This window comes from Engystomops pustulosus, chromosome 4, assembly GCF_040894005.1.
Source record: "Engystomops pustulosus chromosome 4, aEngPut4.maternal, whole genome shotgun sequence".
NCBI lineage: Eukaryota > Metazoa > Chordata > Amphibia > Anura > Leptodactylidae > Engystomops > Engystomops pustulosus.
The window spans coordinates 212,466,133-212,478,455 of record NC_092414.1 but is presented as its reverse complement, the minus strand read 5'-3'; the positions used below and the strand labels follow the sequence as shown (position 1 = coordinate 212,478,455).

At 43.0% G+C, this 12,323-nt stretch overlaps 1 protein-coding gene across 1 annotated transcript in view; it reads right to left on the bottom strand.

Moving 5' to 3' along the window:
* Positions 1 to 12,323, bottom strand: part of LOC140128569 (uncharacterized) — a 46,871-nt gene that overhangs the window by 14,792 nt on the left and 19,756 nt on the right. Inside the window, exons 13-14 of the mRNA XM_072150267.1 lie at positions 4,943 to 11,635; positions 2,682 to 2,843 (exon numbers count right to left, since the gene is read on the bottom strand). Of these exons, the coding sequence (XP_072006368.1) occupies positions 2,682 to 2,843; positions 4,943 to 11,635 (6,855 nt within the window). The remainder of the gene's footprint in view (positions 1 to 2,681; positions 2,844 to 4,942; positions 11,636 to 12,323) is intronic.

Sequence of the window (12,323 nt, the reverse complement as noted above, 5' to 3'; positions counted from 1 at the left end):
AGTCATATGTATAATGACATAACTAAGGGTACAAAAGTCTATTGCCACAAGACCAATCAAAGCAGCCTGACATTACCGGCTTTCTATAACGCACTGGTAGGCTTTACTGTATAGACTGGGACAGTAACAGTCGTGTCAGTATTAGACGGTGGGCAGGTAAATAACACAGGAAAGCAACACTACACTATACATAAACCTCTGTATTTAGAACCCTTATTGCTTAGTAAACTTAAGGAGGTTGAAGGTAAATCAATTACAAAGGTGTCCAACCTTAAAGAGTAACTGTATAGTTATAGTGATTTTACCAAACTATTATGTGTGATTCCTCCTTTGATGCCTACTTTGCGCTGCTCGTCCTTTTCTTTTGAAGTTCTGGCTAATTCTGTTCTGAAAGTGTTTGACGAAAAGCTTTCTCACCAGAGGTCAAGTGGGCGGAGACTAATATCTGTCTGTCTATGCCCTCAGGCTAAAGCCAGTTAACTTGCCCACAGATCCCACGATGCCTTGTGTTCTCTCTCAAAGTAATTTAGCATTACATTTATTTAGTCTCCCTCAAGTAAATCCATTGAACACTGCACAGTGCATATACAGGATGAATATATACAAACATACATGAAGTCTACAGCCTGTGCTGTGTGAGCACTAAGGGTTAATAGCTTATTTGGACATAGCTGATACTGCTGATGGCAACGTGGAGAAAGGGAGCAGCGAGAAGATCAGAGACAGAGAGAAAAACTTCTGTAGAATCACAGACTGGGATGGAGGGACTAATAAGGAACAGGGGAGATCTTGTACCTCACTATTCTGTGCAGGAGACATCTGCATTTACTATTCTGAAGACTTCCAACTCTGCTTCATACACTGTAACATGACCTCTCCTCCTGTGAGCAGGGGCCAGCAGCTCCTCTCCTCCTCCAAGGAAACCGACAGAAACAAAGTGTGAACATAGTATGGATTCATAAGGCTTATTAGCACATGGAGAGGAGGCAGCCATTACAGCAATGAGGTAATGTGAGGGCTATAGCAAAGAAACTACTGCATATAGTTAATAAAGATAATAAGCAAAGATGTTTTACATCCCAAGAGCTATTGATTTGTGAAAAATAAAAAAACTTTTGCAGTTACTATTTAACTTTGGTTAAACTCAAATTTGGTTAATGATCCTGTACAAATGGAGCAAGAGGCACTTTCTCTATGGAAATATAACATTAAAGGAAACCTACCATGAGGAATCTACTGTGAGAATTAGATTTGATGGTAGATTCCTCCTCCTGCCTCTGCCCTAATCTGTAATTTAATAATCCTGGAAGTTAACCTAACTTGTTAAAAACTTTATTTTAGCAATATGTAAATTACCTGCAGAGGCTACTGGGGTGTGGAGTAGACTAGATTAGAATATGGCCCCCCTGCACACTACCCAGGCAAACTGCACATAGTACAGACTGCACTGTGTTTGATAAATGTGACCCTATGGGGCAGATTTATCAAGCTGTCTGAAAGTCAGAATATTCCTAGTTGCCCATGGCAACTAATTACAACCCAGCTTTCATTTTACCAGTGCTCATGAATATTTTGAAGGGGAGCTGTGATTGGTTGCCATGGGCAACTAGGAATATTCAGACAGCTTGATAAATCTGCCCCTATGTGTTTTAGCGCCAAACTTTTACTTTTAAAGGAGGTGCATTTTTGGGACAGATTTCAGTTCCTGATGTCCCCATTTGATGTGTCCTGCAATGTACCTGAAAATTACAAGAAAACGCTGGGGGTTACTTGTCTGCGCAGTAAACATGTGACCAGTATTAGTTTGTCTTGTTATGTTCAGGTTAAGACATTTATATAATTTGTAATTGTGTTGTGATGGAATTGCCTTTTCTGGTATTAAAATGAAAATTTCTGTATGATTTCTTATACTGATAGAGTCAACTGAGTTTTTTAAGAATTTTACATAAAAATAGGAAAGTAACCCATCCTCATTTCTCGGGGGTCTTCCCCGGTTGCAGTTGTCAGTCTTTGTCTCTGATATGTTCCTCATCCCATCAGATCAGAAACGTAGATGTCAGGTTCTGCAAGTGACCACTATGGCCAATAATTTTCCCGAAGGGTCAGAATAGATGGGACCAGAAACACTAGAGACTGTGGGCTGCCTTTAAAGATGTGTGGCCCTCTCTAGACTTGATTTCCCACCTTTGGATTTTTGGGGTTCTTGGAAGACCCCTTAATAGGAAACCTATCCACTCCAAGGGACACATAACCTAAACATATGGCCTCCCAGAGGTAGAGCTCCATAAGCAGGACTGTTTTAAGAAAATTTGGGATCAAAGCTTTAAGCAGTCTTCATTTTAATAATATGCAAATCAGTGAGGTTGAGGTCTAATGCGCCTTCTTTTGGCCATTTCGACAAGAGGAGAGATGAAACGTTCTCTGCATTCACATCAAAGCTTCACCTACAAGGACATATGTTTTGTAACTGATTGGCGCCCATTGATACCTATTCTTCTCTAGGAGTCTTAGTTGGCAATGACCTTGGCTACCAGCCAGTTGGTTGTTTCAGTTAGGAAGAAAAGGTGTGACTGCCCCATGGCTGTATGGAGCGGTGGATCAAGTACAGAATCTACTGCCCAAAAGTGGAGCGGAGAAAGATTGTTATGAAATCACAGATAAGAATTCTAAAGTTCAGTTACTTGTATCCGATCCTGTAGTAGGAGTAGTGGTGGGGATAGTGGTCCTTGTTGTAGTAGTAGTAGTAGTGGTGGTCGATGGTATAGGTGACCCAGTGGTCTCGATTCCGTTTTCTGTAGTGACGATTGGTCCAGGAGAAGATGTTTCTTCTTTGTTGGTGGTTGCTGGGTGAGATATTAGAGATGATCATGAAACGGTAACACCACAAATACATCAAGATAAACTTAACCCCATAAAGGAGAGACATCAATGATCTCTGATTTACTTCCCATTGAAATTATTTCAGAGGAAGTGCAGTGCGAAGAAAACCTTCCATTTTTCTCTGCAACACCAGCAGCATTATGGGAAATGAAAGGCTACAGTAAGTGAAACATGTAAGAAGGAAATAGGAATCAAAATGGCTGGTGACCCATAAAGAGCAGATCACCTTAAGGGTGGCCAATACCACTCTATAGGGACAGTCTCTTATCCCTCGTAAGGGTGAAGGTTATCTTGTGATTTCAGGACCTCAGCAATTTTTTTAACACTGACTGAGAGTTGAGTAATTGTCTTTTGTGGACAAGTTCCATTTTTAAATAACCAAATTTTTGGGGAACATCTAATAAGTTTTTTAGTTCTATGCAGACAGTAAAATATGTCAGTGGCATCTTAGTCCATTACCATAGTAGGGAAATCTAATAGAAATGCCTTAATCTTATTATCCCCCCTGCCGGCGCACGTCGCGACAGATCTACTTAGAGGTTCCGACATAAGCTCCGTTATTCGGACCTGTTTAGACCAGGTCCGACTTGGCAGAGATTTCATTTGTATTCCCATCAGGTCTCAAAGTGGTTTGTGGGGTGGAAAAGCTACAAAAACAGAGAACACATTATCTATCTAGTGTCCGCTTGGCCCCACCATAAACCTATAAAAATTCTGTCAATAGGACTCAGGCAGTTTAAGACACATGCACCATATGCATTCTTTTTTTTTATGTTGTTGATTTTTTTTTTCACCTCTTTGGGCCATTAGCAGACTTTTATCTTTTTCACCTGCCTTGCAAAGTTCACCCACAGGTCCTGGATGACCTTTTGTAGATACATGTAGAAAGGTGGGTGGTATCCATCTATCGTTGGCAATACTACTGCCTGGAAATTAGCACTAGCCGAAGCGGGCACTAATTACTGAACGTGACTTGGGCCCCAAAATAAACATATCCTATGAACACTTTTTCTAGAACCGGCAGTGACGATGGTTCACATCCACACCGATACCGGATGTGTCACAAAGGGGAAGAGACACCCAACCGGGGTAATGGTAATAGAGTGATTAGATTTTTATATACCAATACACGTAAGTCCTATCAATGTATTTTTCGCTTGCTTTGCTTTCGCCTGCTACAATGAGGCGCATGAGGTTACAAAATGCCTCAATACTATTTTTTTGTAAAGAAAATGGCTCGAATGCCATTACAGATGCCCCAGTCCAGACTTAGATTCAAAGCAAGTGATTTCAACTCACGTTACATTGGTGTGGCATAGATTGGGGCAAAGGTGCAACAAAAACTGTCTTAACCCAATTGACCAGAATTTTTATAGTTTTTTTTTCTAATACAGCAAAGGTGTTTTCGTAGAGTTCACACGTAGCCCCTTGGGGGAATTGTCCCCCCCTTTCCTCATCCTAAGGAGGTGTATCTCATCTCACCCTGTAACCCTTTAACTTTGGGTTTTTAAACTGTTTTGGGGTTATCAGCTTCAGTTCAATATTATAAATGTTATAACTCGCCAGGGGTCGATTTGTTCTGATATGTTCCTATGGATCCTGAACTCACATAAGAGCTTCCCATGGGGTGCAGTACTGCCATATTGTATTACAGGAAGGGTTTAAATACAGTTACAATAATTAAGGATCAAATTTAAGGCAAATTTTCAGGCACTAAATGTCAAAAATGTCTTTTCAAAATTACCTACAGTGAAAAGCCTCCTGTATCCAATCATGTACAGCCCATGGAAACAGGCCCGTATATTGACCCAATCCCACTAACTGTAAACCTTGTACAGCAGGGTTATCCTTGCATTATACCAAAATATGATGCCAACACTTCCTCTCTGCTGGACTCATTTTTGCAGTTCTGCCAGCAGACAGGAAGTCCTTGCATCGTATTTTGGTAAAATGCAAGGACTCCCCCTCAGTACAATGTATGCAGTCTGTGAGATCGAGCCAACATATAGGGATCATGTGCAGGCCAAAATCTTATGCAGAAGACTCTAAGGATTACACTTACCTGGCGGTTGTGTTGGAGGTGCTGGTTGTTCTGTAGATGCTGGTTGTACTGTAGATGGAGGTTGTGTTGGAAGTTCTGGTTGTTCTGTAGATGGAGGTTGTGTTGGAAGTTCTGGTTGTTCTGTAGATAGAGGTTGTACTGTAAATGTTGGTTGTACTGTAGATGCTGGTTTTGCTGTAGATAGAGGTTGTGCTGTAGATGGAGGTTGTTCTGTAGATGTTGGTTGTACTGTAGATGCTGGTTTTGCTGTAGATGCTGGTTGTGCTGTAGATGGAGGTTGTTCTGTAGATGCTGGTTGTACTGTAGATGCTGGTTTTGCTGTAGATAGAGGTTGTGCTGTAGATGGAGGTTGTTCTGTAGACGATGGTTGTTCTGTAGATGGTGGTTGTTCTGTAGATCCTGGTTCGAGTGTAGATATTGGCTGTGCTGTAGTTGGTGGTTGTGATGTAGGAACTGATTGTGCCATAGATGATGGTTCTGTAGATGGTACAGTAGTTGGCACAGATTCTGACAGTGTGTGTGCAGTATTTGTGCTAGTACCAAAGCTTGTTTTCGGAGGTGTTGATAGAGTTACAAGAGCAGATGCCGGTTCTGATGTGGAATCTGTTGGAGGAGTCACTTTGCTTGTAGAGACAGAAGATGTTCTTAAAGTTGTCTCATGTGCTGATGTAGCTTCCACTGTTTCCAATTCTATTGCAGTTGTTGAAATTATTTTAGTTGTATTCACCTCTGACGTTGTTTCAGACTGTATGTTGGTAACAGTAGAGGGCAATGTTTCTGACGTCATTTTAGTAGTGGTTTGAGTTAGTTTTGGTGTTTCAAAACTTGTTAGGTCTAAAGAAGGTTCAGCAGATGTAGAAGACAATATTCCTGTAGTATGGGATATTTCTGAAGGTCTGTTGGATTGTATTGTGGTATATAGGGAAGATATGGTTTGAGTTGGAAACTCAGTAGAGAATAATGTTTCGACAGTCGTTTCTATAGTTGTGGTTTGTGTTGTTCTTTTATTAATTAAAGTTGTGTCTGAGGCTGTTGCTGGAGCTGATACTGCAATATTTGTAGTTGTTTCCATGTCTCCAGACCCTTCAGGTGTTGTTAATATTTCAGATGCAGAGGTTCCAGTTGTTATGATGTCTCCAGGCTCATCAGGTGTCGTTATTACAGGTTTAGCCGGTGGAGTTGTTTTGCTGTCCTCAGAACCTTCAGAGGTTATGAAAGTTTCTGTTAAAAATATTGGTGGTGTTGCACTGCTTTCCAACTTTTCCCTTGTTGTTTCAGGTACAACAGTTGGATTTGTTTCTATGTCTCCCGAGTCTTCAGATGTAGTGAGTATTTCAGGCGTTGACATTTCAGGTCCAGCAGGAAGAGTGATTTCAGGGTCTCCAGATCCTTCAGTTGTTGTAAATGTCTCTGTTGTAGAGGTTGGTGTTGTTTGAATCCCTCCAGAATCCTCAGGGGTTGTAATTTCAGATACAGATGTTAAAGATGTTTCAGTGCCTGAAGATCTTTCAGATGTGGTGAATGTTTCAGTTGTAGAAGTTATTGTAGATTGACTGTCTCCTGGCCCTTCAGGTGTTGAGATTTCAGGTACAGGAGTTAAAGTTGTATCAGTGTCTCCGGATCCTTCAGGTGTAGTGAATATTCTAGTTGTAGTGGTTGGAGTAGTGGTGAATACTTCAGTTTTACTTGTCAATTTTGTTTGAATGTCTCCGGACCCCTCAGGGGTTGAGAACTGAGGTTCAGCAGCTGGAGTTGTTTCAGTTTTCCTAGACCCTTCAGTTGTGGTGGATGATCCAGGTGTAGTTTGAATGTCTCCAGACCCCTCAGGTGTTGAGATTTCATGTCCTGCAGTGACACTTGTTGTCTCTCCAGATGCTTGCACTGTGGTAAATATTTCAGGTCTATCAGATGGTGTAGTTTGAATGTCTCCAGAACCCTCAGGTGTTGAGATATCTAATCCCGCGGTTGGAGCTGTTTCAGTTTCTCTGGACTCTTCAGGTGTGGTGAATGATTCAGTTGTAGAGGTTGCTGTAGACTGAATGTCTCCAGATCCTTCAGGTGTTGAGATTTCAGGACCAGCAGTTGGATTTGTTTCAGTGTATCTGTATCCATCAGATGTGGTGAATATACCAGTTGTAGAAGTCAATGTAGTTTGAATGTCTTCAGACCCCTCAGGTGTTGAGATTTCAGGTCCAGCAGTGACAGTTGTTTCAGCTTCTCCAGATCCTTCCACTGTGGTGAATGTTTCAGTCGTAACTGTTGGTGTACGTTGAATGTCTCCAGACCCATCAGTCGTTGTTATCTCAGGTCCAGCAGTTGGAGTTGTTTCAATGTCTCCGGATCCTTCAGATGTGGTGAGTGATCCAGATATAAAGGCTGTTGTGGGTTGAATGTCTCCTGAACCCTCCGGTGTTGTGATCTCAAGTCCAGCAGTTGAAGTTGTTTCAGTGTATCTGGATCCTTCAATTGTGGTGAATATACCAGTTGTAACTGTTGGTGTAGGTTGAATGTCTCCAGAGCCCTCAGTCGTTATCTCAGGTCTAAAAGTTGCAGTTGTTTCAATGTCTCCAGATACTTCAGTTGTGGTGAGTGGTCCAGATGTAGAGGATAGTGTAGTTTGAAAGTCTCCAGACCCCTCAGGTGTTGAGATTTCAGGTCCAGGTGTTGAAGTTGTTTCAGTGTCTCCGGATCCTTCAGATGTGGTGAATGATCCAGATGCAGAAGCTAATGTTGTTTGAATGTCTCCAGACCCCTCAGGTGTTGTGAACTCAGCTCCAGCAGTTGCAGATGTATCAATATCTCCAGATTCTTCAGTTGTAGAAAATATACCAGATGTATGGGTTGGTGTAGTTTGAATTTCTCCAGACCCCTCAGGTGTTGAGATTTCAGGTCCAACAGTTGTTTCAGTGTCTCCAGATACTTCCACTGTGGTGAATGTTTCAGTTGTAACTGTTGGTGTAGTTTCAATGTCTCCAGACCCCTCAGTAGTTATCTGAGGTCCAGAAGTTGCATGTGTTTCAGTGCCGCCAGATCTTTCAGTTGTGGTGAGTATTCCTGTTGGAGAGGCTATTGTACTTTGCACATCTCCAGAGCCCTCAGGTGTTGAGATTTCAGGTCCAGCAGAGACAGTTGTTTCAATGTCTCCAGATCCTTCCACTGTGGTAAATGTTTCAGTTGTAACTGTTGGTGTAGATTGAATGTCTCCAGATCCCTCAGATGTTGTCATCTCAGGTCCAGTAGTTGCAGATGTACCAGTGTCTCCGGATGCTTCATTTGTAGTGAATATACCAGTTATAGGGGTTTGTGTAGTTTGAATGTCTCCAGACCCTTCAGGTGTTGTGATCTCAGGTCTAGCAGTAGGAGCTGTTTCCGTGTCTCCAGAACCTTCCGCTGTGGTTAATGTTTCAGTTGTAGTAAATATACCAGATGTAGGGATTGCTGTAGTTTGAATTTCTCCAGACCCCTCAGGTGTTGTGATCTCAGGTCTAGCAGTTGGTACTGTATCAGTGTCTCCAGATCCCTCGGGTGTTGAGATTTCAGGTCCAGCAGAGACAGTTGTTTCAATGTCTCCAGATCCTTCCACTGTGGTAAATGTTTCAGTTGTAACTGTTGGTGTAGATTGAATGTCTCCAGATCCCTCGGGTGTTGAGATTTCAGGTCCAGCAGAGACAGTTGTTTCAGTGCCTCCAGATACTTCCACTGTGGTGAATGTTTCAGTTGTAACTGTTGTTGTAGTTTCAATGTCTCCAGAGCCCTCAGTAGTTATCTCAGGTCCAGAAGTTGCAGGTGTTTCAGTGTCTCCAGATCCTTCAGTTGTGGTAAGTATTCCTGTTGTAGAGGATAATGTAGTTACAATGTCTCCAGACCCCTCAGGTGTTAAAATTTCAGGTCTAGCAGTAGGAGTTGTTTTAGTGTCTCCAGATCCTTCCACTGTGGTTAATGTTTCAGTTGTCCATGTAGGTGTAGGTTGAATGTCTCCAGACCCCTCAGATGTTGTCATCTCAGGTCCAGTAGTTGCAGATGTATCAGTGTCTCCAGATGCTTCATTTGTAGTAAATACACCAGTTGTAGTGGTTTGTGTAGTATGAATGTCTCCAGATCCCTCAGCTGTTGTGATCTCAGGTCTAGCAGTAGGAGTTGTTTCAGTGTCTCCAGATCCTTCCGCTGTGGTTAATGTTTTAGTTGTAACTGTTGGTGTAGGTTCAATTTCTCCAGATCCCTCAGTCGTTATCTGAGGTCCAGCAGTTGCAGATGTTTCAGTGTCTCCGGATTCTTCAGTTGTGGGGAATATTCCTGTTGTAGAGGATAATGTTGTTTGAATGTCTCCAGATCCCTCAGGTGTTGAGATTTCAGATCCAGAAGTCGGAGATGTTTCACTATCTCCAGATCCATCAGGTGTGATGAATGGTTCAGATGTAGAGGCTAGTGTAGTTAGAATGTCTCCAGACCCCTCCGGTGTTGAGATTTCAGATCCTGCAGTTGGAGATGTTTCAGTGTCTCCAGATCCATCAGGTGTGGTTAATATTCCAGGTGTGGAGGTTGTGGTACTTTGACTGTCTCCAGATCCATCAGGTGTTGAGATTTCAGATCCTGCAGTTGGAGATGTTTCACTGTCTCCAGATCCATCAGGTGTGATGAATGGTTCAGATGTAGAGGCTAGTGTAGTTACAATGTCTCCAGACCCCTCTGGTGTTGAGATATCAGATCCTGCAGTTGGAGATGTTTCACTGTCTCCAGATCCATCAGGTGTGATGAATGGTTCAGATGTAGAGGCTAGTGTAGTTAGAATGTCTCCAGACCCCTCCGGTGTTGAGATTTCAGGTCCAGCAGTTGGAGTTATCTCAGTGTCTCCCGATCCATCAGGTGTGATGAATGGTTCAGATGTAGAGGCTAGTGTAGTTAGAATGTCTCCAGACCCCTCCGGTGTTGAGATATCAGATCCTGCAGTTGGAGATGTTTCACTGTCTCCAGATCCATCAGGTGTGATGAATGGTTCAGATGTAGAGGCTAGTGTAGTTAGAATGTCTCCAGACCCCTCCGGTGTTGAGATATCAGATCCTGCAGTTGGTGATGTTTCACTGTCTCCAGATCCATCAGGTGTGATGAATGGTTCAGATGTAGAGGCTAGTGTAGTTAGAATGTCTCCAGACCCCTCAGGTGTTGAGATATCAGAACCTGCAGTTGGAGATGTTTCACTGTCTCCAGATCCATCAGGTGTGATGAATGGTTCAGATGTAGAGGCTAGTGTAGTTAGAATGTCTCCAGATCCCTCAGGTGTTGAGATTTCAGGTCCAGCAGTTGGAGATGTTTCACTGTCTCCAGATCCATCAGGTGTGATGAATGGTTCAGATGTTGAGGCTAGTGTAGTTAGAATGTCTCCAGACCCCTCCGGTGTTGAGATATCAGATCCTGCAGTTGGAGATGTTTCACTGTCTCCAGATCCATCAGGTGTGTTGAATGGTTCAGATGTTGAGGCTAGTGTAGTTATAATGTCTCCAGACCCCTCCGGTGTTGAGATATCAGATCCTGCAGTTGGAGATGTTTCACTGTCTCCAGATCCATCAGGTGTGATGAATGGTTCAGATGTAGAGGCTAGTGTAGTTATAATGTCTCCAGACCCCTCCGGTGTTGAGATATCAGATCCTGCAGTTGGAGATGTTTCACTATCTCCAGATCCATCAGGTGTGATGAATGGTTCAGATGTAGAGGCTAGTGTAGTTACAATGTCTCCAGATCCCTCAGGTGTTGAGATATCAGATCCTGCAGTTGGAGATGTTTCACTGTCTCCAGATCCATCAGGTGTGATGAATGGTTCAGATGTATTGGCTAGTGTAGTTAGAATGTCTCCAGACCCCTCCGGTGTTGAGATATCAGATCCTGCAGTTGGAGATGTTTCACTATCTCCAGATCCATCAGGTGTGATGAATGGTTCAGATGTAGAGGCTAGTGTAGTTTCATAGTCTCCAGACCCCTCCGGTGTTGAGATTTCAGGTCCAGCAGTTGGAGTTATCCCAGTGTCTCCAGATCCTTCAGCTGTGGTTAATAGTCCAGTTGTAGAGGTTGTGGTACTTTGACCAGACCCCTCAGGTGTTGAGATATCCGTTGTAGTAGTTGGAGTTACTCCAGTGTCTCCAGATCCTTCAGCTGTGGAGAATATCCATGTTGAAGAGGTTGGTGTATTTTGAGCGTCTCCAGACCCCTCTGGCGTTGAGATCTCAGGTCCAGCAGTTGGATTTGTTTCAGTGTCTCCGGATCCTTCAGCTGTGGTGAATATTCCAGCTGTAGGGATTGGAGTGGTTACACTGTCTCCAGACCCCTCAGGTGTTGAGATTTCTGTTCTCGCAGTTGGAGCTGATTCAGTGTCTCCGGATCCTTCAGGTGTGCTGAATATTTCAGTTTCAATGGTTGGTGTAGTTTGAATGTCTCCAGACCCCTCTGGCGTTGAGATCTCAGGTCCAGCAGTTGGATTTGTTTCAGTGTCTCCGGATCCTTCAGCTGTGGTGAATATTCCAGCTGTAGGGATTGGAGTGGTTACACTGTCTCCAGACCCCTCAGGTGTTGAGATTTCTGTTCTCGCAGTTGGAGCTGATTCAGTGTCTCCGGATCCTTCAGGTGTGCTGAATATTTCAGTTTCAAAGGTTGGTGTAGTTTGAATGTCTCCAGACCCATCAGTCGTTGAGATTTCAGATCCAGCTATTGACAAAAAAAAAAAAAAATTGTATTTCTTTTCTTTTTCATATCTGTAGTTTATGCATCACATCACTTTTAAATTATGTCTATTGAGTGGAGAAGGGTGAGAAACAGAGAGCAGAACTAAGTTCGTAGCATCTAGTGAAACATTTTTTAGTAAACTTAGATGTATAATGGGTCTTATTTACTAAGGGTTCTGTGGCGGCATTTCCATCGCATTTTTTGACTTGCCGGGGATTACGCCACCGGGACAGGGATTTAGAAGGGGATTGTGTTGCATACGATCGGATTTTGGCGCCGGCTTTCATGAGACACAAATCGGTGGGCGGGCTGTCGTACGATCCAACGGATTCGGACAAACAGCGGGATTTAACTTCAAAATTGTGTCGCAAGCCAATCACTTACATGCACCAGGAAGAAGATGGTGAACTCAGGGGACCTGAGCGGGGCAGCGACACATGCAGGATATCGGGCGCACGATCTTAGTGATTCTGTGCATTCTCGTTGGGGAACGCATCTCGGGAAACATGCATGGACGGGTAAGTAAATATGCCCCAATTTCTGTCTTTTTACTGCCCTCCCTCTTCCTATTCTTTTCAAATATATTTCTATAATAATCTATTCAAGTTATAATACATCTGGGATATAATTGAAAGTGAAGAGACTTTTGTTGATTTGTCAATGTTCAGAT